Source organism: Camelus dromedarius, chromosome 16 (assembly GCF_036321535.1).
Source record: "Camelus dromedarius isolate mCamDro1 chromosome 16, mCamDro1.pat, whole genome shotgun sequence".
Lineage (NCBI taxonomy): Eukaryota > Metazoa > Chordata > Mammalia > Artiodactyla > Camelidae > Camelus > Camelus dromedarius.
Genome location: NC_087451.1, coordinates 47,935,229 through 47,957,914, shown reverse-complemented (window position 1 = coordinate 47,957,914; position 22,686 = coordinate 47,935,229). Strand labels below are relative to the sequence as shown.

The following is a 22,686-nucleotide window of genomic DNA, read 5'->3' as shown; positions in this document are numbered from 1 at the left end:
TGGTGGCTCACTGTTGCCATGGTGAGCCTGTGCTGAAGGGGGTTAGGTCAGGAGAGTATCTCTCCATCCAGTCGTCAGCCCGCTCTGCTCCCTTCTGTGTGTGGCTGACAGGCTGACCTTCCTGGGTGTTCCTTTATCCGAGTCCCTCCAGTGCTCACCCTGCATTGGACAAAGTCCAGTTTTCTTAGACCTGTTTTCTTTGTGTCTGTTACCCAGACTGACAGCTATATGGGCCTTCTCTGCTCCCACATCCTCGCCTTGGCCATTGCCAGCGCCTGTGCATTTCTGCTCTTAGTCCTGTACTGCCTGCACATGATCACAGCGTAGACTCTATTAGGAGGGGCTCAGAGGCCAGATGATAAGAGGCTCTGGACTCCGGACCCTGTACCATCTGGGGCACTTCTGGAATATTGTGTTCATTTCTGAGAAGCCTTTTCTGACTCACCAGCATGCTTCCAGGAGGTGGCAGCCAGGGCCATGTAGGGGCTGGAAGCTGTCCCATGAGGAACAGTTGAAAAAAAGGGACGTTTAACCAGGAGCAGAAGCAACGTGATAACTTCCTGTGGAAAAGGGCACAAACTTCTTATGATGCAGAGTGAACAACACTTGGGTAGAAGATTTAAGAAGCAGGTTTCAGTTAATATGAGTGAGAATGTTGCCATGCTTAGCTTTGGCTATTGGCTGTTGACAGCTACCTTTATTGAGCACAGCCCATTTTAAGTGTTTTGTTAAGTGCTTTATATGCTGTCACCTTTATTCGTCATACTCACTGTAAAAGTTTAAGTGCGGTTACCTCATTGTACAAGTGAAGCTGAGACTTGGGTTTAAAGTCACATAGATGGTGAGTGTCATAGCCAAAACTGGAAGTAGACCTGGGTCTGAACACAGAGCCCATCTCTTGCGTACTCTCTGCTCTGGCTAAGTGTTGAATAAGGGCAGACCAACCACCTTCGAGAGGCACTTCCAGATTCCAGCTCATGGGGATTTGGCTTTGCTGCCCTGGAAGACCTCTCCCAACCCTGACACTCTATGACCTCAGTGTTGCCCTCACATGCAGTGTGCTGCCATCATACTGCAGCCCAGGAGGTGGCCCAGCCCCGAGCAAGCCTTCTTCTGGCAGCCTGTACATAGCACACCAGGGGCTGCTGACTCCTGGCCCTACCTGTGCCCTGCTGCACACTCCTCACCTCACCAGAGTGCAGCCTCCTCTTACAGGGACAGGGACTGGCTCTTTTATCTCTCCTTTCCGCCAGCACCCAGTGTGGCTACTTTACATGGTGGAGATCTGCTCTGGCCACTCGCTTACAGCTGGCCACGGGTGATATCTGATGCATGTTTCCTTCCAAAATCCCAGGATAGAATATGTAACGGTGACTCCAGAAGGATTCCGGTACCGGGGCCAAATCTTCCCAACCGTGAATGGACTTTTCAGATGGTTTAAGGATCATTACCAGGATCCTGTACCAGGTGAGTTCTTCTGTCTCTGACTTCTGGAGTATGGTTGAAGTACCACCTAAGTCCTGAATCAAAATAATCACTAGACTTCTGTAGGAGGGGTTGAGGCCTAGGCTGTCATTGTAGCTGTCTTAACCCCTCCATCCTTCTGGCGTCAGAAAGATCCTCCATCCACTCTGCTTGTACAGCTCCCTTCTCTCCACCCACCTCAGTACCTCCTCCAGCCCCCTAAGTTGTAAAACCAGAACTAGGTTTCTGAAGAGATGTCAGTAACTTGGGCCGTTTTGTACAGGCATCACCCCTAGTAGCAGCAGCAGGACCCGGACACCTGCTTCTATCAGTGCTACCCCAGCCAACATCAACCTTGCAGGTAAGGAGTTCATGCCAGGGACTGGGGATCAGAGGGCTGGAGCTAGAACGACTTTCGCCTTTAACGTACCTATCTCCCGCCTCTGTGTGCTTGCAGATCTGACACGGGCTGTGAACGCCCTGCCCCAGAACATGACCTCACAGATGTTCAGTGCCATCGCTGCCGTGACAGGCCAAGGCCAGAACCCTAATGCCACCCCAGCCCAGTGGGCTTCCAGCCAGTATGGCTATGGTGGCAGTGGAGGGGGCAGCAGCGCTTACCACGTACGTGGCTTGTGGAGGAAGCTCCCTGCAGAGGGTGGGGATGGCTGAAAGGGAAAAGTCATCCTTTACCAACCTGTGTCCATAGACTAGCCTCTGCAGTACCCACCGGGAGGGTATTCATACGCAGATGGGGCTGCCACAGCATTAGGAACTGTCTCCAACAGATGTTCCCTTTCCTCAGGCTTATTTGAAGGGAAAGGGAATAAGAGAAATTCTGACCTTTCTACAGAGTCAGGATCTTTGGAACCCTCAAGTCACTAGAAACCTCAAGTGGTCAGCAGTGGTGGGCCCTATTGTTTTTGCCAGGTCCCAGCCCTGGCCTACCTCTGCTGCTCAGAACCACACACTGCTCATGAGAGGGTCAGCTGCAAAGCTCTGTTTGGACCCCAACTTTCAGCTTGCCAGAAATTCACAGGAAGGTCAAATAAGCGCAAAACCCATCCCCTTTCAACTGTTCCCCCTTCTCCAGGTGTTCCCAACACCAGCCCAGCAGCCAGTGGCCACACCACTAATGACCCCCAGCTACTCCTACACAACCCCAAGCCAGCCCATCACGACCCCGCAGTACCACCAGCTACAGGCCAGCACCACCCCACAGTCTGCCCAGGCCCAGCCCCAGCCCTCCTCCAGCTCCCGGCAACGGCAGCAGCAGCCAAAGTAAGTATGCTGATGGTGGCATGGAACAGGTTCTTGGGTATGAGGTCCATTTCTGCAAGAGAGGATGCTCACCGGTGGCTGGTGTGAAGCCATCCTTGTGGGAAGCCCCAGAGAGTCCCAGTCTCAAAGACTACTTCCTCCCAGGTCCAACAGCCATGCAGCCATCGACTGGGGGAAGATGGCAGAGCAGTGGCTGCAGGAGAAGGAGGCAGAACGGAGGAAACAGAAGCAGCGGCTGACGCCTCGGCCCTCCCCCAGCCCTATGATCGAAAGCACCCCCATGTCTATTGCTGGCGATGCCACCCCACTCCTGGACGAGATGGATCGGTAGGGGGCCTGCTCCTAGGACTCTGGTTACCTCTGAGGCTGGGAAAGGCCTGGCTGCCCATTGCCTCACTCCCTGCCCCTCCTTTTCTGTCCATAAAGTGGCGTGAATTGACGTTCTCTTTGGTGGTCAGCCTGGATGGGTGACAGGCTGGATGGCCTTGCAAACTTGAGCTCATTGTACGCTAGGCGACAATACTCCCACTTCAGGCCCTCACGGACCACCTGTCCTGGGACCAGGCTGGTAGGGGAGTGTGGCAGGGAGGAAGAAGAGGAAGATGAGAATGAGAGTGGAACAGTTTTGTATTCTACTCCCTACAAGCCATTTTGAGCTTCTGCCCTCACCTGACTCTGGGCTATGATGGGGCACCAAGCTCAGCACATGAGTCTCCCCCGGCTCTTGTGGGGAGAGAGATGCTATTTATTCACTTTGGGACAGGAGGGAGAGGAGGGAAAGTATTTTTGACCCTGATGCCAACAGCTTGGGTGGCTGTCAAAGGAGGATGGCAAAGGACATGGGAGCAGTGCTAACCTGCCCAGCCCCCACCTGGCTGCCCTCACCCCCTGCTGCCACCGCTTCCTGCCTGTCATTTGAATAAACAGTGTTTCTACAGAGCATTTTGAAAAGCCTCTCTCTCTCCAGCTCTTGAAGGGTAGCTTTCAAAGCAGTGTTTGGAGTTCTGAGGGCTCCCTTGACTCCCTCTTCCAGGACATCAGAGGCAATGACTTATAGAGGATCAGGTGGCTCCTGCATCAGACTGCCTGAGGTCACATCCCTGCTCCACTTCCCAGCCCTGTGACCTTGAGCGAACTCCTGTTGTTTCTAAGCCAAGCTTTCTCATCTGTAAAACGGAGATGGTGATACCTACCTCAGCAGGGCTGCTGTGAGGACTAAGATAGAAGTGTGTGAAGTGGTAAGCCCAGTGCTTGGGACCTGCTGTTTATAATAACAGTCACACACAGCCACCCCATCCACTGTGTCTGCTCATCTTCTCTGGCACATGGAAGAAAGGCCACAAGTCAATCTGCGTTTCTCCACTTGAATCCACGCACCTCTCTCCTTTGTGCTGGCTGGGCCTTAGCCTCTGACAGTACCTCTACGTGAGTCTGCCCCAGGATGGGCCACACACATAGCCTCGGCAAAGGACACTGGAATGTTGCAGGGAAGGCCGGTCCCCTGGCACTAGTCCCTTCTGCCAGCCCCACTGCCTCTTCTGTTCTGGTCTCCTGATCTCACTGTGTTTCTTCACAAGGGCTTCCTCTGACAACTTTGCCTATCAGTGCTAGGAAAGTAAGGGTTCCCCCTCCGTTTCTTCTGGGGCTCATCAGAGAAGTCAGAAAAGGCCTCTGCTGCCCGAACTTGGTGAGTTCTCCACCTTGCTGTTCTTCATTCAAGATCTCTCTGGTTGTTTGTTGGCAAGTGTTGGGGGAAAGGGCTGGCCTTCTCCCAGGAACTCAGTTCTGTTCCCTTCAGTACAAAAGGTCTAGAAGGGCCTAGCAGAAGCAGGGCCACACCAGCTGGGAAGATCATATACCCTTTGATGCCACCAGCACCTTCCCCAGGGAAATGCCAGGCACAGTGGCACAGACTGGGTTAAAAGTTTCAATTTATTAGGGGTATTACTGCAGACAGAACTGCCTGTTCCCAACTGGATTTCAGACTCATCTCCCAATTGACAGGAAGCTTCTTTCCCACCTCACCCAGATGCGCTCTTCTGCCCTGGGCCTAGGATGTTACAAAGAAACAGGCTGTGCCCCTCCTATGTCTTTCCACCTGCCTTCTGAGATGGATTGCCCTCCAGAAACCCCAGCAGCCCCTTAGCCCCTTGGTTCCAGCTCTGCCCAGAGCCCTGCCCCCCCCCCCCCGCCCCCAGAAGGAGCCAGGTTGGAGGGAGAGAGAAGCAGGGGGTCAGCTATAGGCTTGATTGCATTTATTCTTCACCCTGGCTTCAACTGAGATTGGGGTTTGATGCTGGGGGAGATTTCCTCTTGTTGACCTTCTTGGCCGGCGAGGTCTTCATCCCAGGCTTCTTGGCCTTGTTACTGTTCTCTCTCTTCCTGGGCGATGATGACTCCACAATATCCCCGCTGGAGGGCTCCTCCCGGCCAGGATCATTGTAACTGTCCTCACTTTCCAGGTCTGGCCGGCTGTCTGGGCTGGACTCTGACATCCTGGCCAGCTCTCTTGGACTTAACGATCGTATCAAGTCTGGAGGTGATTCTGATTTAACCAGGCTTTTCTTCTTAGTTAACTTGCTCTTCTTGACTTTTTTCTTCAGCTTTGCCTTTTCGTCCATCTCCTCCTCCTTGTCTTTCTCTTTTTCTTTTTTCTTCTTTACCTTCTTGATCACCTTGTTGCCCTGGGACTTCCCTGTGGGGCTTTCAGAACGCCAGATGGTGATGGGAGCTGCTGAGTCAAGGGTGCCAGTGACCATGCCCATGCCTGTGTCGGTGGGTGTGGTGGTGGGCCCCACCTGGGTTGGGATGGGAGGCTTGCTTTCTTCCTCCTCCTCCTCCTCCTCTTCCTCTTCTTCATTGAGGTCATCTGCCCCACACTCATGGTGGATGGGATGGTGGATCACTGCCACGGAGATAGGCCTGTAGCTTTTGCACCTGGGAGGGAGGAGGACAGGGAAAGACGGTTGACAGAGAGTGGGGGGGCAAGTGCCCCATAGTGCCACCGTCAGCCTGCCGACACTCACCAGCCATAACAGAACTGCTCCACACACTCTTCCTCTGGGATGAGCTCAAAGCAAGGGGACTGGATGGTGTTGAAACAGGCTGAGCCCACATCTCGGGAGCAGGTTGGGCCCACATCTTGGGAGCTGCTATTTATCTTCTCTGAGCAGTCCTTCAGCCTGCCACACAGGGGACTCAGCCTGGTTCCTATGACTCCATGACTCCCCAGGGGCCCAGAGCAAGAAGCTGAGGGACAACGGGCTTCCACAGGGCTCAGCCCAGACTGCCAAAAGACCTCCCCATGGCTGTTGTAGCAAAGACACGTTTATAAAGCTGGGGCTGGGCTGGCAGTGCCAGGTCAAAGCCAGAGTGGGGAACCAAAGTGAAAATTTGCCCCTGGCTCTGCCCAGGAGTCTCCTAGGCTGTAGGTTTCCCAAGGAGTAGGCCCTTACCTAGAATCACAGTCGCAGTGGCTGACAGAGTGCAGGTGCAGGTTGTAGTGGCCATAGTCAGAGGTGAAGGGATGGATGATGTGCCCGGTGCACTTTTTATGTTTCCAGCAGCACCTGTCAGTGTCCTTGAATTCACCTGAGCAGGTAGGAGTCTGGGTCATACCCAGGCAGTAGCAGCAACACACCTGGGTCTTCCCACGGCTCAAACTAAAGGCTTCACTAGTTCACCTGCTACCACCTCTGCCCTCCCTGACACCTGTTTCTACTGCTGAGTAGTAGTAACTCAGCCCAGTAGTCGGTCCCTCTCAGGACTCCCCTCTCCCCAGTCCACTGCGTTAATCTGCCTGCCCCTCCTCAGACTCACCAAGGTCCTCATCAAGTCCCCCTTGCTGCCCTGGGACACCTTCCTCTTGCTCTTCCCTGCCTTCTGTGGGAGCCTACCTTCCCAGGGCCCTCCACAGACTCCCGCCAGCCCCTCACCCGGCTGTTCAGAGTTGTCACCTACCCCACGGCACAGAGTGCCTGGGTAGGGGACGGCTCTCTTGCTATGGCAGAGGGGAGCACCACTTCAGAGTCCCCAGTGATTAAAGCCAGCAGAAGCAGCAACATCCTCAGCTCCTATGCCTGTCCTGCATAGGCCCAGGAGGCCTGTATCTGACCCCTCACAGCCTCTGGAGCCACTCCAGCCCCCAGGCCTGCTGCAGCCTGCCAGCTCAAGTCTGGAGGGGAGCACGTCATGCTCCTTGGCTTCTCCTCCTGACTCTTCCTTCCCCTTTCCCTCCTCCTCTCTTCTCCAAGCCTCTTCTCCTTCTGACACCTTTCTCTCACTTCTTTCCCCTTTCCTAGGCTCTCTATTGATTCTTTCCCTACTCTTTACTCATCAAGTTTCCGTTCCCCATCCATTCTCCCTAGTTCCTAGAGCCACAGACTTGAACAGCCCACCCCTTGTAGGTAGCACAGATACTGTGTCCCCTTTCCCAGGGCACAGGGGAGAAGCTGCTGGGGAGAGGGTTTAGAATTAGGGGAAAGCCTGGAGAAAGTTTCCTACCTCTGCTCAGTTGAATACAAGCCCTGGACACATACTGGCGTTTCCCAGCCTCCACCCCCACTGTCTCACCTCTGATCTTGCCTATAGCTTCAGTGTACCAATGGCTCTCCCCTCGGACCACCATCTAAAAGCCCACGTAGTGACTCCTTGTGCCCAAAGTGTCATCAAGGCAGAAAGAACAAGGCACCATCCTGCAGGTTCCCCTGAGTCTGGCCCCACCCAGTCTGAGGAGGAAGGGCACTCATGGGTTCCAGGGCAGCCTGGCTTGAGGTACTATGGCTGACTGACTCCCTCCAAACAGGCCAGGGGGATTGTGCATTTATCCAGCCTCTACAAGGGGTGAAACTGGGGCAAGACCTCATACTGGCCACCAGGAGTTAACTCACGCTGGTGGCAGGGCAGGGTGGTGTTAGTCCAGGTGGCCTTAAAGTACTTGAGAGATGAGACAGATCTGAGCCTTCCCCACATTCCTCCTCCTCCCTTCCCTTCTCCCTGCCCAGCTGTGAAGGGTCTGGGTTCCCCCTACACCCCTGACCCTCCCCCTTTCCTCCCTTTCTCCATCCCAGGGAAATAAGAGGCAGAAGGAGTCCTGCATGTGAGGCAGGACCTTGGAACACCACTACCACCACCTCGGGTTTCTTCAGCACTGCTGAACTGGGGCAAAGGGCAGCAGAGTGGCAAGTGCCCTGAACTTGTAGTCAGACAGGCCTGATTTCAAGTCAATCTGGGTAACCTAGGACAAGTTACATGACTTCTCTGAGCCTTCATTTCCTTATTCACAAAATAGGGATGGTGGTAATATCTATTTTGCAGGGTTGTTGGGAGGGCTCAGTTCACCTATGTCAAAGATATTTGTGTACCATAAACTGCCATACAAAGGAAAGGAGTGATTGTGGCCTCCAGGAAGGGCCGCTCTCTGGTGTGAGAAGGGTTGTGGGTGGAGCAGCTGGGTAACCCCTTCAGGACCAAACACTTCCCTCCGTCCCAGGTGAGGAGTGTGGGGGCCTCTGGGGCCAGAGATCCCCTGGACCCACCTTCAGAGGAGAAGGTAGATGTATCAGTGCTCGAAGCCACACCAGCCAACAGATGTCCTCTCTCCCAGCTGGGTAACCTGTTTATATCTGAGAGAGCACAGAGTGGTAGCAGCAGCAGCCCCCTCCCCATGCCATTCATTCAAAACACATTTCCTGAGAAGCTCAAGGTGTCAGGCCTCAGGAGATGCAGAGATGAAAAGAACACAACAGTCCTCACTGGGGGAGGGGATGAGGAGGGGGACCCAGAAGAGGTATGTGCAACAGTGGGTGACAGTAGTGTGAAGCAGACACAGACAGGGAGGGAATGGTGGGAAGAGCTATGGGAGGAGGGAACAAGGATGAGATGGGGGATGGGGGTGGTCAGGAAAGATTTCTCAGAAGAAGCGTAATAGGAACTGACTCGGCGTTAAGTAATGAATAGGCATTAGCCAGGGTCTAGGCAAGCAGGGACAGTCCCAGGAATTGTCCCAGGGTGTGTGGAGCCTGGTCAGAGAGTGTCCCCAAACAAAACTCCTAACAGGACAGCAGCTCCATCAGAACTACACTGTAGAATCCACCACTTTCCTTCTCTTCCTACAATTAGCCTCATCCTTTCGGGTATTGGAGCTGAGACCTGCTTAAGGAAGGTAGCTGACTGCTTGAGGACTTCAGCTAGGCCTCCTACAGGTCTCTGGTCAGCTCCTTCTGTTTTCCACAGTACAGTAAGTATTCAAAATTAATGGAATGAATGAATGAAACTCCAAGCACTTCCCTGGAAACTCCTACCCTGCTGCTGTTCCTCTCAGCACATCATTTCACTAGCATTATCTGTGGCTGCTTCTACCCTCATCAACTCTCCTCGAGCCTGGGGAAGTGTCCTTCCTTCTGCCCAAGTACCTGAACTCTAGGTCCCAGAAAGAATTCTCACCTTCCCCCTCTTTAATGTTTTTGGGTTTTTGTTTTCCTACAGGCTATTAACATCTTTAAACAAAACACTCTATGAACTCTGTTTCTCCCTCTGCCACTTCATATCCCACCCTCTTCCTTTTCAGTCCAAATTTACTCACTCACTCATTTAACAGACAGATTGGATAGCTTCACTAGGCACCAGTGAAGGAGGCCCAGTCCCTACCTTCAGTGAGTTCAGAGTTTCTACCTCTCTTTCCTATTCCAGCCACCTACAGCATGACCCTGTATCAGAATAGCCCAGGCAAAGGCCACCAGTGAGCTAACAGCCAAACCCAGTGGCCTTCTTTTTGTCTCATCTCACTTGACCCTGCTGACCAATCTCTTTCTTCTGCAAACTGTTTCTTTGGCTCCCGTGACAGATCTCTCATCTCTCTCTTCCTTCTCTGACTAGCTCTTTAGTTCTTTCTTGACTCCTCTGTTCTCCCCTCTTCCTCTGTTGTACCCTTTAAATTGGTGATTACCAGGGTTCTGTCTTTGGCTTCATTCTCCAAAGTCTCTACAGGCTTACCTTGGATAATGTTATCCACTTCCATGGTTTCAACATCCACTAATAAAATGACACAAAGGTGGGTCTCCAATCCAGACTGCTTTCCTGAGGATGAAGCCAGTGTCCTCTTGGACATTCCAAAAACATCAGACCAGCATGTCCCACACTAACCCACCATCTTCTCCCTATCTTCCATGAACCACCTCCTCTTGTGTCTTCCATTTTCAGAGAGTAACAGGCACCTCAGCTAGAAATCTAGGGATCATCCTTTCCCTCACTTCTCACCAAGAAGTCTTGCCATGCCTACCTGCCTCCACATCTGCCTCTGTCTTGGTTAGGACTTTCCTTCATTATCCTTGACGGAGACAACTGGCATGGCCTCCTGCCTGGCCTCCCTGACTTCTGTCTCACTAGGCCCATCCAGTCCTCACAATACACCAAACTGAGTTTTCTAGAATCCCAACTGGTCCACCTCTTTAATAGCATTCCACTGCCTTCAGGACAAAGTGTAAACTCCTTATCATGACATAATTGGCCCCCAGGACCCGGGCCCTGGTTCCTTCCTCAATTATAAGTTCCTCCCACCCATCGCTCCTCTCATCCTTCCATTCCTTCTCTTCTGTCTCCCACTCCCCAGGAACACCTGATCATCTTGGAAAGAACAATGCTATCCAAATAGAATTGGTCACACATCTTTTGCCCCTTTACTCTGCACCATGGTACTTCATGTGTTTATAGCAACTTGAGAACAAGGCTTATATTTCATCTGTCTCTGTGTCTGCAGATCCTGAGACATGGAAAATGCTCAGTAAATGTTGGTTGATTGAATGAATACATGAATAGAATAGAATAAAGTCTGTATTGGAGCCACAAATAAACCCTGGCATTGGAGGGTTCAAACCTGGGGACTTCTCTAGGAAAAGAAAATTGACCCTGGATGAGCATCTTCCCAAAGTCAGGCACTGTGCTGGGTTCTTAAAATATGCCTTTGATTCTAAATCATCAACCCAGCCCATCCTGTGGATGGGGACACAGAGACTCAGGATAAGTAACTTGTCCAAGGACACAAGTTAATAGATGGCGGTAGGATTCAAATTCAGTTTTCTTGGCTCCATAGTCTGTGCTCTTTCAGCCCTGTCTACTTGCAGTTCCTATCCAAAACCTGTCCTGCCAATTATTACTTCCCACTACACCTGCTTTTCAACTCTAACATAGCCAATTCGTCACCCTCTGGCTTTACTCAGTCCTTACTCCACAGCCTCTCTTATCCAGCCTGGACCCTAAGGTCAGGCCAGAGCAGCATGATCCAGGGTCAGGATTCAAACTCTGCTTGCTCTCTGCAGAGTCATCATGGAAGAGGCTAATAAGCAGGGTCCACTGACTAACTTCCCCCCTACACCCCCAAGAATCTTTGACAATCATAACTTTGCCAAGGGGAGAGATTTAGTAACTCAGATCTGAGGGAGGCAATCTGCCCTAGTTTCACGACAGGAGAGCTCTAACTGAAGCAGCAGTCTAGAGCTCCTGCAGCAGAAGTGATTGAAGTTGGACACTAGGGGGACTTTATTATGAATAAGAGTGATAGCTTAAAAGGAAGAAGGAGGCTTGTGGTCTCTTTCTCAACAGGGCATTAATCGGGGCACAGGGACCTAACTCAAAACTCACAGGTGATGCTCATTTGTAAGGAATCCTTCCAGTCTTCAGGGCTGCGGAGCTCCCCCTGCCCTTGCGGCACAGGGGGTGGGGTTCCAGGTTGGGCACCCCAGCAGCTGAATAGGGGAGGAAGGGAGGGAGGAAGGGACAAAGGAAGGGAGTAACTTAGAAAGGGGAGGGAAGAGTAGGGAGCAAGGCAGGGCAGCTCCGATCTCCTTGGAAATTCCGCCCTGGCCCCGCCCACATCTGGAGGCGATTGTGATGTCACGTATGGAAACTCCAGACTACTTCCTGCCCTCAAAGTCAATGGAACCGCCCGCTGCAGCCTCGGTGACTTAATCACCGGACCATGGGCTCCAGCCTAGGCCCGCACGTCTTGGGCAGCGGCTCAGGCTCCTGGTTGTGGCACAGAGACGCCTTCCAGCCTTACAACCAGGGTCCACCGGACAACCCCAGCGGAACCCGCAGGCGGTTCTCCAGGACTTCAGGACCCTAGTCCTCAATCATTGGTCCACGGCTCGACGTGAGCCCGCCCCCAGATCCTAACTCCGCCCCTGTCAGCCCTTGGCCCCGCCTCCTTCGTCGATCTCTCAGGTTCCACACCCTCCTTGTGTCCTCAAGCCAGCCCCCGTACCACGCCCCCTCCTTACCCGTGCTGCTCTCGTCCCACGAGCTGGCATTGTCCTCAGTCTTTTCCTTGGTCCACCTTTCAATCCTCAGTGTCGTCCTGACCCACATCGCTCTCAGCCCAGTTCTTCGTCTCTACAAGACTCTTCCTCGCAGAAGTCCAACCCTGAACCTCAGCTTGACGGAGTCCACCATAAACCCCAATCTCAGCTTCGCCCCAGTTCAGCCCTTAGCTCCGCCTCATGCTTGCCCAGTCCCTCCCCTCCCCCTGCTCTAGGCTGCGTTGTTTTAGCCCAGGTCAGAACTTCAACCGCGCTCTTCATCCGGGGCCTCCCAGCTCCTTCCGGGCCCCTCCCTCTTTGTCCTACTTTAACCTTGGCACCTCCCCCTTTATCTCAGGCCTAAACTTGAGCTCGGCCGCTCAGGCCCAGCCCTCACTCCATCCCTGGTTCCTTTCCAGATCTGCTCCCAGCTTACTCCTACCCCTAGACCCTAGCCCCGCCCCTAACCCCGTTCTTAGCCCCGCCCCAGGCATTCTCTCAACCTCACACTTCGGGCTGCTCCTGGCCCCTCCCAATCCTTCGGAACCCAGCCACTACCCTTAGCCCCGCCCCCAATCTACCCTCTGTCCCATGCCCGCCCGCCTGGGAAGCAACTGCCTACAAACTCCAACCCGCCATCCCAGTTCTTCCAATGTCCCTCCTGCCCAGGCGGGAGGCCAGGCTCGCTCTCTTTCTCCCCGCCTGCCTGCCCCTCCACTGGAGCCCATCGGATAAAGACGTTATATGGGCTCCCAGCCTCTCTGTGGCGCCTACTCCCAGTGCCCCCTCTTAGATTGCTCTCCTAGCCCCCTGTCCCAGAGACAATACTGCCCAATAAAGATGTCAACAAAGAAATAAAGAGTCTTGGTCAATCTTCCCCCAAAAGTTATTATAATAGTTCAGGTTTTCGAGCTTTTTCTATGTACTTTATTAGTTAGTACTTTATTTCGATCATACAACCTCATGTCGTTTTATCTCCATTGGCTTGCCCCATGCTGGGAGCAGGGCCAGCCACATGCATAGTAACCTACTATACACTTCCCTCACACCACACACTCTTGGAGGGAAAAGGATGGTGTTTAAACTTTGTGTTCTCCAGAGTCATCAAGGGCCTCTCCTGCTGCTGCTCTGCGTGATCCCAGCTTTCACCTTCCTCTAGACCCAATAGCCTGAGTGGATAGGACTACCATCCAGACCCTCTTACCCACTGTAGCTTTTGAGAGCTCTAGGAACAGCAGGAGAGGGGAAGCCAGGAGAAGGGGGAGTGTGCAGAAAAGCAAGCCCTTCCAGGACAGAGTAGCAGGTAAGAGTGGAACCAATGGACAGAACACTTGCCAACTGAGAACCAGGATCTCTGTTCTCATCTTGATCCTCCATGGCTCCCAGGATGACACCCACCACATGTGTCCCTCCAATGTTGGCTCAGATGTCTGAGATACTTTCAGCCAAACTCTGGCTCTGGGTCAGATGTCAACAATGAGGCAGGTTCTTGGTCACTCTTCCCCCAAATTGTTATAATAGTTAAGGCTTTTGAGATCTTCCTATGTACGTGTTAGTGCTTTATCTTATTTCACCCAAGAAACCTCATCAGTATTAGCCTCATTTTACAGATGAGGAAACTGAAGCACAGAGGGTGAGTAATATGCCTGAATGTTCCAGGATGGACAGCAAGGATTCAAATGCAGGTCCTCCTGACTCAGCACATCTTTTTTTTTTTTTTTTTTGAGACAAAAATGTCATTTCTTATTTGCTTTAAAATATAAAAAGAAACTACTTATGATTTTATGTTTATATCACTAATATAGTTAGATGTATCAGCACATCTTCTGAGTAAGAGCCCTGCCCCTACCATCTGGTGAACCCCAAAAAGCACTGAAAATTCAATCACTTCTCACTGTGTTCCCCTCAGAGAAGTATTTTTTAAAGGGAAGGCAAGAGGTGAAAAAAGGAAAAATATTATCTAATGGTGGAAATTTGGTTATAAGTACCAAGTAGGGGGACCCACTTGGGGGGGGGGGGGAAGGGACCAAAGGAAAGGGCTAAGATCTCAAAGATCATTCAGATGCACCCAGTGAGGGTCCATAGCATCCCCTCAAACATTATCCCTGAGTTTCCAACCTACCTGAGGCCTGCCCAGCAGCCAGGAATGGCCAGAATTGCAGCAGAAGACTCCAGTCCCAAGATTACCATACAGCTGTGCCCATTCCACATCCCTCACCCCCCATAAAGGACTCCAGCCCTCAACCTGCTAATAACAGAGATTTTAATGCATAAGGCACAGTGTAAGGCTGGGACCATTAAGCATCCTCATACTCAAAGGGCCCAGCAGACTGAGCAAGAGAAGTAGAGCCCACCTCCCCCACACTAGGCACCCTGGAGAGCCCCTGGAGGAGAGGGGCATCCAGTCTTTGGCACAGTGCCTGGGGGCAGTAAAAGTGACTAGCATGGTCCCAGCTACCCCTCTGGGGATACTGCCACCAAGGGGCAGCTCTTTGGTCTGGAAAAACAGTCAGTGCAAATGTTCAGGGGTTGAGCTCTGGGGGAGTCAAGAGGACACAATGCCCCAAGGCTGGGCAGTCTCTGGACAGTCCTCTCACCCTTCATGGGCAGCATGTGGGCTTCTTCTTGCTGGCAGTTAGGTAGAGGTTGCTGTCATCACTGTTGATGCCTGAAGAAGAGGGGGAAATATGTGAGGCAGGGATTGGAGGGTCCTTGTGCTCTCTGCCACCCTCATCCAGGCAGGCACTCACGGACAACATCCCCAATGCGCCGGGACCCCGATTTCTCCAGCTCAGCCAGAACATTGGCCTCAAAGGTTAGTGCTGCCACACGGAAGAAGAATTCCCGGACGTTTTCACCTGACACAGGGAGCAGATAGGTGCTCAGAGCAGTTCCAGGCCTGGGATCAATGGGCAAAGTTGGAGGTGTAGGAGTGAGAGGCAACATAGACAGGAATGCCACAGAAGGTCGGAGGCCTCTGACTCACCAGTGAGAGATGAGACTGCCCAGTACTCGGCCTTCATCTCTTGGGCCACCTTGAGTGCGTCTTTCTCCATCAGCACATACTGAGCAGGAGTCTGAAGGAAAGTCAGAGTCAGGTGCTGAGGGTGGGGTTCCCCTCACCAAGGCGGGAAGTCCCCCCACTGGCACACTCACACTCAGATCCTTCTTGGAACCCACGAGGAAGAGAAGCACACTGGAAGGGTCATTCTCCTTGAGAGCATCAGCTAACCACTGCCTGCCATAGACGGTGGACCACAGACAGTGAGGGATGAGGGAGATGGCCAGGCTCTCCTGCTGATACTCGTATGCCCGATTACCCGGTGCTCTTTGGTCCTGGATGCATTCTTGTTCCCTACCATGCCCCCAACCCCCCTCTTTTCTGAACCCTCTCCTCCCCAGAGTCCCCATTATAGCTCAGCATCCCCACGTACTTGGTATGTTCTAGGGAGGCCACATCATTCAGGTTGAAGACAATGATGATGGCTGGAAGAGTGGCAGAAATAACCCCAGGTTGTTGGGATCATTTCCACAATCCTCCCCCAGCCCTAGATGAGAGACCAGGTGCACCCAACCAGCCCATTTCACCCAGACCCATACCTTGAGCTCCTCGGTAGTAAGTCGATGCAATGCATTTGAACCTCTCCTGTCCCGCGGTATCCCAGCTGGAAGGAAGGAAGGGGGAAACACAGGTTTATATGGGGCAGGGGGGTGGTGATGGCTGAGGTGGAATATAGGTGCTGGGGGAAGGAACAGTGGGAAGGGGCAGAGGAAGAACTCACAGCTGCAGACTGAAGGGGACGCCCAAAACCTCAAATCGTTCCATCTCAAAGTCCACTCCAATGGTGGCTTTGTAGTTCTTATCAAAAGTGTCTTTGCAGAACCTGAGGAGGCACCAGATGCTCTTGGCCCTAGCCCAGCCTACCTGGCTAGGCCTGGCCCCACCCTGCCCACCCCAATCCAGCTCCATTCCAGGAAACTCTTACCTATTTATGAGACAAGTCTTCCCCACTGACAGGTCCCCCACCACAATGACCTTGGAGATCTTAAATCTGCTGACACAAGAGTGAGCAGTAAGAGTGAGCACTAGCTGTTTCACCCAGAGGAGTCCAAATGCTCCCTATATAGTAGGTCCACAAAGTTAGGTGCACCCAGGCTGAGGTTACCATAGACACCAGGCCTGGACAGATGTGCTGGAGAGGAGTGTTTTGTGCTTCAGTATCAGAGAGACATGAATTTGAATTCCAGCTCTCACACTTACTAGCTGTGTGACTTAGGACACATTTCTTAATCTCTCTGAGCCTCAGTTACAACATTTGTTAACTGGGGATTTAACATATATTTTACTGGGTTGTTGCAAAGGTTAAAATGAGATAAATGTCCTATATTCTGAGATATAGCCCCCCCCACACACACAATTTTAACAACTCTGAAATCAGATACATCTTAAAAGTGAAGATGTTTTCCATTTAATAACGGACAATAACAGTACCCAACATACAGCTTGGGACACAGTAAATGCTCAGTTAATGGTGGCCAACTTTTATAACTACTACTTTCTTTTTTTTCCACCTACAATGGGACTCAACCCTCTAGGCAATACCACTTGCCCTGGAGTCCAGATAGATGGTATGTGGGAAGCTGAGTTGGTGACCACACCCTCGTGTTGGACACCTTCTCAGTGTCAGAAATTAAACTGCCACCCTTCTACCCCACCCCATCTCAGAGCACTCTCCACAACCTTGCTGGAAGAAAGGGAAGAACACAGGGGCATGAAAAGGAGAAATAACCACATAGCTGGTAGAGGCTGAAATGGAGCCCCAAGTTGTTGACTCTGTACCCTTGCTTTGACTACAGCTTTTCTGGGACTTCCTTTCTTTATTCCGGGTGTCTCTAACTCACCCCACGGTGCCTGTCCGGTGCTCCCGGCAGGCGCAGGTGACGCGGGGGTGGAAGTCTTTGTGCACGTGCAAAGCGGCCTCCTTCCTCAGGCACTGAAAGGGATGGAAGAGAATGGGACTCACCCATTCCTGGCCCTAGTCCAGATGCCCAGCAGCCCGGGGCGGGGGTGGGGAGGGGACCACCCAGAAGCAGCAGGCCTAGCTGGGCGGCAGGGCTGGGCCCAAGCTTCTAACCCGTCTGGTGCCTCCTTCTCCCCGCCCACACCCACCGCAGCCAGAAGCCCGACGTGGCCCTGGCGCCAACCTACCTGGGGCAGCTCCGCCAGGACGCGGTCCCTCCGCACCGGCGCCAGAATGTTCATCTTGCCTGCGGCCTTGCGGGGAGCCCTGAGAAGGCGCTGAGGCCTGATCCGCCCCAGCGATCCGGGCCCGCGGAGACCCGACAATCACCCGCGACCGAGGGGTCCCGACTATAACTCGGGGCCACGGAGAACCTGCGGGAGCCCGTGGCCTCGGGGATGCTACGACCACCGCGGGCCACGGGGATGAGACAGTCACCTGGGGCCGAGGTGAACCCACAATCACTCGGGCCCGGGGTGTCCCGAAGACGACTCGGGGTCGGGGAGACCCCTCGGCCGCCAAATGCGGGCGGGGAGTCCCGTCTGGAGGCACCCGGGTCCTCGAAGACCCTACAATAACTCGGGGTCGGATAGTTCCTACAATAACTCGAGGCCGTGGAGACCCGACGACAACTCGGGGTTGAGGCGACCCCACCATAACAGAGAGGTCCGGGGGGGCGCGGCGCGGCCCCGCCACTCGGGGTCAGTGTGGGCAGGGACCGCGCAGCAAGGCCGGTGGACTGCTGGAGGAGGGGGCGAGGGACCCAGACCACTGCAGGGCCTCGCGTCACACTCGGCTCTCTCTCGGCGAGTGCTGTAACTTGATCCCCGGAAATTCCTGGAGAAGGGCCGCCCCCCGCCCCTCTCCCAGCAGCTCCCTGCCTCGCAGCCAGCCCCGGCCTCCCCCTCCTCTCCTCCCTCCGGCGCTGCCCCAGCTCAGGCTCCCCCGCCCGACGCCTCACCGGGGACCAGGATCGCCGCCACCCAGGCTGGAACCTGCCAAGATGGGGATCCATCCCCCAGGTCGCCCTCCTCTGCACCGCCGGTGCCGAGCGGCGCGTCCATGGGGACCCTTACCCAGACGAATTGGTGATGGGGAATCGGTGGCTGTTGCGCAGCATCTAGCTGTGCCAGGAACCAGCGGGAGGGGAAAGAGGGAGAGAAGGGGCTCTAGGAGAGGCGGCGCTTCCCTCAACTCCAGGGCCAGGACGTGACTCATAGGGTCTGCCCCCGCTCGCCCTTCTACCCTGGGGGGTGGTGGGAGAGAGCTTAGAGGGAGTAGTAGGGTCGGAACGAAGTGCTCACCAAGGAGAGAGATGTCCGAACTCCAGTGCCTTTTCCTCCTAGGCTGCCCTGTAGATTGAATTGTTGGAGGGCCAAAAACCAAGCTGCCTCCCTCAATGGAGGATAAAAGAGGGCTAGGGGAACCGAGAATTCGGCCCTTCGAAGAGTTCACTGCTCTGGGACATGGGGACGCCCCACCAGTGTGGGCGTTCTTCGCTCTGTCCCCACTGGAAATCTCCATCCCCTCAAGGACAACTTTTCCTTTTCGCAGTCTGCAAGATAGAAGAGGGGATAGCACATAACAAATCTCATCTTCAAAGGGGAACCCTGATTCCAAGAGGGGAGGGAGATGGCAGAAAGGCCGTGTGGGTGTGGGAAAAGCACAGAGAAGCAAACCTGAGATTTACTAAACTTTGCTCTGCGTCAGGAACTGAATTTGAGGATGTAAAGATGCCTGGAGCAAGGCAGGGAAGACTACTTAAAGGGAGGGGACTGTGAATGAAAGTATTCACAAGAAGAGCGAATCCTGGAGAAATCTGTGCCCTAGGTGTTTGGAATATCTGTTGAATCTCTTCATGAGAAATCACATGAAATAGGGAAAACGCATGAAATCTGCCACTGGTACGAGGGACAGATGTGACCACCACCCACCTTCTCTGACACTTTGCTCCTCTCCTCCGCCTGACTTTTTTCTTCCCCGGAATCACTGTGTTATTAATAAGCCGTCCCCTCTTTCGACCTCAGTTTCCACAGATGTTGTCTGAGGGAGTTGGACTGCACAAATTCTGCTCTACCGTTCTAGAATTTTGCTTTACTCTACCTGAGCCAATCTAACTACAGTATATTAATTCCAGTTTGCAGTGTTACTGTCTCTTGGAACTGTAATCCTCTTCCCTTAAGTTGCTCAAAATGCGAAACACTCAGGATCAGATCCGCGCAGTAGCGGACTACTTCATCTACCCGCCGCAGCAAATAAACACGTGTCGCAAAAAAACTACAACACCCGTGAAGCTTTAGTATCTGACAAGCCGAGGGGTGGTGCTAGTTTAGGCTCTCTCGCGAGGAAACTAAATCTAACTACCATTCCCGGCGGGCGCTGCGGCTGCAGGTTATCCAATCAGCTTTAAATAAAAAGCGTCGCGAGTTTTCGGTGAGACTTGGCGCTATAAGCTTGCGGGACCAGAACTACGAAACCCTTTTCACGAAGATGGCGCCGAAAGCGAAGAAGGAAGGTGTGTGATGGGGCTAGGGGGCCACGGCTGGCTGACCTGGGATCCCCTCAGAGTGAACGAACTGGGGGGACAGTGTCTGGGCCAACCCTTTGGGTTTCTGCTCCGGGGCAGTTCCTTGCGTTTCGGCAACGTTGAGGAGCGCGTGGGCCCAGCCGCATGGTCTGGGCTCCAGTGAAGGGAGTTGGGGAGGCAAGCCCGGCTGGCACCATCTGCCAGGGGACAGCCTGACAGTCGGTTCTGGGGAGCTCCATGTCTCCAGACTTGTAAGGAATCAGTATCCTCAACTTATTTCCTCCCCCCCCCCCCCCACCATGTTAACTGGGGATATATACCCTCCCAGGATGGCTGTATAAAATTACTAGCTCACATCCTGGCAACTACCAAGCGTTCGATCATTGCTAGTTACCTCTTTTTTTAACTAGTTACTTTTTTTCTTAATCATATCCCAAGTTCGCCTTAGTGTCGTGCATATGATGTAAAAATTTAAGCTCCTGAGACTGGTGATGTCTTCAAAGGAACCACTGATGCACGTGTGGCCTGGGGCGCCCACTACCGGTCTTGAGGCCGGAAGTGATCGCTTTATGAATCCCGCACCCTCATTTTCTTTCCCTCTCAGCCCCCGCCCCTCCCAAAGCCGAAGCCAAAGCAAAGGCTTTGAAGGCCAAGAAAGCAGTGCTGAAAGGCGTCCACAGCCACAAAAAAAAGAAGATCCGGACGTCACCCACGTTCCGACGGCCCAAAACACTGCGGCTCAGAAGGCAGCCCAAATATCCTCGGAAGAGCGCCCCTAGGAGAAACAAGTCAGTACCGCCCTGTACTCATGAAAAGATGTTTGGGTATCCTCCCAATGTTGGTAATTTGGGAACGTACCAAACCTAGAGCATGGTTTCTCAAAACCATGTTGGTACTTAGTGTGCTTCTCTAACTGGAGGGTGAAGAGATTAATGCGCTATTCAAGAACAAAAGGTGATTTTAGAATATTGTCAGTGATTAAAACAACCCAAAGTCACTGTCTAGGTTAAGTAATTGTTAGGTTAATTGCTTCATATGTGGAAGTGTACTTTCTTGTGAGTATGTAGTGGGACTTAGATGTTTTTTTGTTTTGGAGTTCCAGGTTTAGTTTGTTCCTCATTGCACCTGTTGCTCTAGGGAATAGTTCTTGAAGGTGAAGGTGTGTGATTATTCTAGATTGATGAGATTTGTTCATCTGTATTGGATAGTGAAGGCCTATGGAAGTTTTTCATTCTTCCAAATTTTTACATTCAAGAAATGGTAGAGTAGGGGGGTGTCCATGGAGGAAAGAACGGACTTTACCAACATTTGGACCTAGAAATTAGTATGATGAGAGGTTGAGACCTGACCTCTAGCTTCAAAACAGGAAGGTAGTATCCAAATAGAGCTTTGCTTTTTCGAATTTCAGAGGGAAAGCTGTGTTAGGTTTGTTCAAGCCACTGTAGCTTTAACCTGAAACTAAATAAAGTTGCTCTCAAGAACTAATGGCCTGCAAGCCAGTTTTCAGCAACCAAAGGGGCAAAACAGTCACTTCAACCTCATAGTGAAGCACCAACATTCTTTGGAACCCTAGCCTGAATTTCAAGATTCCATAGTCTAGCTTTGTGCTCTTGGATTACGTTGTCTAACCTCTTAAGTCTCAAGTTTCTTACAGAAATTTGCGCTTCATAAATGTTACGGTCAGATAAAGAATGAAGAGAGTTGGAACTCATAGATAATTGTTTAATCACTTTAAGGATGAGAGCCCTTTAAATGAGAATGTGCACAAGGTTTCTGCCCCTGAGTTGAGACTCCAGGTTCCTAGGGTTCGGGGTGCACGTGATGACACTGTTAAGCGACCAAAGTCTGACAGAAGTGATTGCTACTTCATTGTCTGATGCACCTGGGCTCTTCTGGCCTTGGGCTCCAAAAGAAGGACCATCTTTTTAGTGGGCCCACGCCAGATGACTCCATTTTGCCTCACCCCAAGGCTTGACCACTATGCCATCATCAAGTTCCCCTTGACCACCGAGTCAGCTATGAAGAAGATAGAAGACAACAACACACTTGTGTTCATTGTGGATGTCAAAGCCAACAAGCACCAGATCAAACAGGCTGTGAAGAAGCTCTATGACATTGACGTGGCTAAAGTCAATACCCTGATTAGGTGAGTTGGGGCCCCATGGGATGGGAAAGGAGGTCAGGGCCTCTGTCAGAAGTCAAGAAACCTGAATGGCATGAAATTCTTTGGTGCTGCTTTTGAGGGTAGAAGTAGGCTTCCTCATGTGTAAGCCTTGATAAATGAGCAGCACCTGCTGTAATTACAGTCACTTGGATGAAGTATGGGTTTTGAGGAAACATCAGCTGTCCTGCCTCTGGGACTTCGGGGGTTGGTGCTCATTTTCTTGATCCCTACTTCTAGGTGAAGCAGGCCCAAGACTAAGTTACAGTTAATGTCAGAATATACTTGTGTTTCCTGTAAAATGTAATTGGCTTCATTTGTGGCTTAGTGGCTTCCCCCTGACCCCCTCTGCACAAATGATGGAAAAATCACTATTTGGAAAAAAATGACATGAACAAAGGAACCACTGATGCGCCAGATGACTGAGGAGGGAGGGTATGGGGGCAGTGAGAGCAGCAAGGACTAAGGCTTCCTTCTCTGTAGGCCTGATGGAGAGAAGAAGGCATATGTACGACTGGCTCCTGATTATGATGCTTTGGATGTTGCCAACAAAGTAAGCTTCCTTTGCTACAAATTCCCTAACACTCCACCCTTCCTGGGTGCAAATTATGTGTCTGTTAGTGACCAAAGCCTGACTTCGGTGATTAGTCTCAACAAACTGCACCCTTGTCTTTCATAGGCCCTATCCCTTTTGTGCCCTCATTTTGCTTTTAACAGTGACATTCGAGCTTAGTCTTCACATTTCAATTTCTAGTAACAAAATTCCCTTTTGTTTTTCAGATTGGAATCATCTAAACTCAGTCCAGCTGGCTAATTCTAAATATAAAAATTTTTACTGTATGCTTCTTGTCTTTATGTTGATTTCTGGTTGGTCTGGGGGAGGCCATACTGTGATATATACACACCTAAGTAAATAACAGGGCTTGGGCAAGATTCTTG

At 52.2% G+C, this 22,686-nt stretch overlaps 4 protein-coding genes and 4 non-coding genes across 15 annotated transcripts in view; 6 read left to right on the top strand and 2 right to left on the bottom strand.

The window, feature by feature from the left end:
* SUPT6H (SPT6 homolog, histone chaperone and transcription elongation factor) overlaps positions 1-3,687 on the top strand; it is a 29,217-nt gene extending 25,530 nt beyond the window's left edge. For all 3 annotated transcript variants that reach the window (XM_031468390.2, XM_031468389.2, XM_031468387.2), the window contains exons 33-37: positions 1,355-1,467; positions 1,748-1,825; positions 1,922-2,088; positions 2,558-2,745; positions 2,890-3,687. In XM_031468390.2, the coding sequence (XP_031324250.1) occupies positions 1,355-1,467; positions 1,748-1,825; positions 1,922-2,088; positions 2,558-2,745; positions 2,890-3,076 (733 nt within the window). In that variant the 3' untranslated portion in view covers positions 3,077-3,687. The remainder of the gene's footprint in view (positions 1-1,354; positions 1,468-1,747; positions 1,826-1,921; positions 2,089-2,557; positions 2,746-2,889) is intronic.
* A 972-nt stretch (positions 3,688-4,659) lies between these two features.
* Positions 4,660-12,505, bottom strand: PROCA1 (protein interacting with cyclin A1). Of its 5 annotated transcripts, none has more exons than XM_010978967.3 (6): positions 12,021-12,505; positions 9,739-9,822; positions 8,283-8,369; positions 6,201-6,336; positions 5,772-5,927; positions 4,660-5,682 (listed from the first exon to the last, which is right to left on the bottom strand). In XM_010978967.3, exons 1-6 carry the CDS (start codon positions 12,106-12,108, stop codon positions 5,019-5,021), a joined length of 1,215 nt encoding a protein of 404 aa, XP_010977269.1. In that variant the 5' UTR covers positions 12,109-12,505; the 3' UTR covers positions 4,660-5,018. The 5 variants fall into 5 exon arrangements, with proteins under 5 accessions (XP_010977269.1, XP_064351946.1, XP_010977271.1 ...); XM_064495876.1 differs by lacking the exon at positions 12,021-12,505 and adding an exon at positions 11,383-11,498; XM_010978969.3 differs by lacking the exon at positions 5,772-5,927 and having other exon boundaries at positions 12,021-12,503.
* A 1,779-nt stretch (positions 12,506-14,284) lies between these two features.
* RAB34 (RAB34, member RAS oncogene family) lies at positions 14,285-18,260 on the bottom strand. Of its 2 annotated transcripts, XM_010978965.3 has the most exons (11): positions 18,136-18,260; positions 17,248-17,460; positions 16,941-17,032; positions 16,025-16,090; positions 15,821-15,922; positions 15,639-15,703; positions 15,473-15,524; positions 15,195-15,276; positions 15,025-15,115; positions 14,789-14,896; positions 14,285-14,706 (listed from the first exon to the last, which is right to left on the bottom strand). In XM_010978965.3, the coding sequence occupies exons 2-11, from the start codon at positions 17,299-17,301 to the stop codon at positions 14,639-14,641; spliced, it is 780 nt and encodes a 259-aa protein (XP_010977267.1). In that variant the 5' UTR covers positions 17,302-17,460; positions 18,136-18,260; the 3' UTR covers positions 14,285-14,638. The 2 variants fall into 2 exon arrangements, with proteins under 2 accessions (XP_010977267.1, XP_031324270.1); XM_031468410.2 differs by lacking the exons at positions 14,285-14,706; positions 18,136-18,260 and having other exon boundaries at positions 14,865-14,937; positions 17,248-17,380.
* Positions 18,261-19,462: 1,202 nt separating this feature from the next.
* RPL23A (ribosomal protein L23a) lies at positions 19,463-22,680 on the top strand. Its single transcript, XM_031468412.2, has 5 exons — positions 19,463-19,574; positions 20,191-20,374; positions 21,556-21,732; positions 22,231-22,300; positions 22,528-22,680. The coding sequence occupies exons 1-5, from the start codon at positions 19,550-19,552 to the stop codon at positions 22,540-22,542; spliced, it is 471 nt and encodes a 156-aa protein (XP_031324272.1). The 5' UTR covers positions 19,463-19,549; the 3' UTR covers positions 22,543-22,680.
* On the top strand, positions 20,039-20,104 carry LOC116157982 (small nucleolar RNA SNORD42). Its single transcript, XR_004142212.1, has one exon. It is a non-coding gene; the product is annotated as a small nucleolar RNA SNORD42 (small nucleolar RNA).
* Positions 21,398-21,469, top strand: LOC116157989 (small nucleolar RNA Z17). The gene has a single exon (XR_004142219.1). It is a non-coding gene; the product is annotated as a small nucleolar RNA Z17 (small nucleolar RNA).
* LOC116157983 (small nucleolar RNA SNORD42) lies at positions 22,098-22,162 on the top strand. The gene has a single exon (XR_004142213.1). It is a non-coding gene; the product is annotated as a small nucleolar RNA SNORD42 (small nucleolar RNA).
* Positions 22,346-22,412, top strand: LOC116157990 (small nucleolar RNA Z17). Its single transcript, XR_004142220.1, has one exon. It is a non-coding gene; the product is annotated as a small nucleolar RNA Z17 (small nucleolar RNA).
* Positions 22,681-22,686: the final 6 nt, after the last annotated feature.

Bases quoted from the DNA above. Each gene is read 5' to 3' on its own strand.
- PROCA1 (XM_010978967.3), bottom strand. From the start codon at position 12,108: ATGTGGGTCAGGACGACACTGAGGATTGAAAGGTGGACCAAGGAAAAG. The intron at 9,823-12,020 runs GTAAGGAGGGGG...CTTCATCCTCAG, and splicing joins GTGGGACGAGAGCAGCACGG to GAAAGCAGTCTGGATTGGAG. The intron at 6,337-8,282 runs GTGGGTCCAGGG...CTACCTGCTCAG, and splicing joins ATCTACCTTCTCCTCTGAAG to GTGAATTCAAGGACACTGAC.
- RAB34 (XM_010978965.3), bottom strand. From the start codon at position 17,301: ATGAACATTCTGGCGCCGGTGCGGAGGGACCGCGTCCTGGCGGAGCTG. The intron at 15,704-15,820 runs GTGAGTTCTTCC...CCTTCCTTCCAG, and splicing joins GTCCCCTTCAGTCTGCAGCT to CTGGGATACCGCGGGACAGG. The intron at 15,277-15,472 runs GTACGTGGGGAT...CGTCTATGGCAG, and splicing joins GCCTCCCTAGAACATACCAA to GCAGTGGTTAGCTGATGCTC.
- RPL23A (XM_031468412.2), top strand. From the start codon at position 19,550: ATGGCGCCGAAAGCGAAGAAGGAAG. The intron at 20,375-21,555 runs GTCAGTACCGCC...CCTCACCCCAAG, and splicing joins AGCGCCCCTAGGAGAAACAA to GCTTGACCACTATGCCATCA. The intron at 21,733-22,230 runs GTGAGTTGGGGC...CCTTCTCTGTAG, and splicing joins AAAGTCAATACCCTGATTAG to GCCTGATGGAGAGAAGAAGG.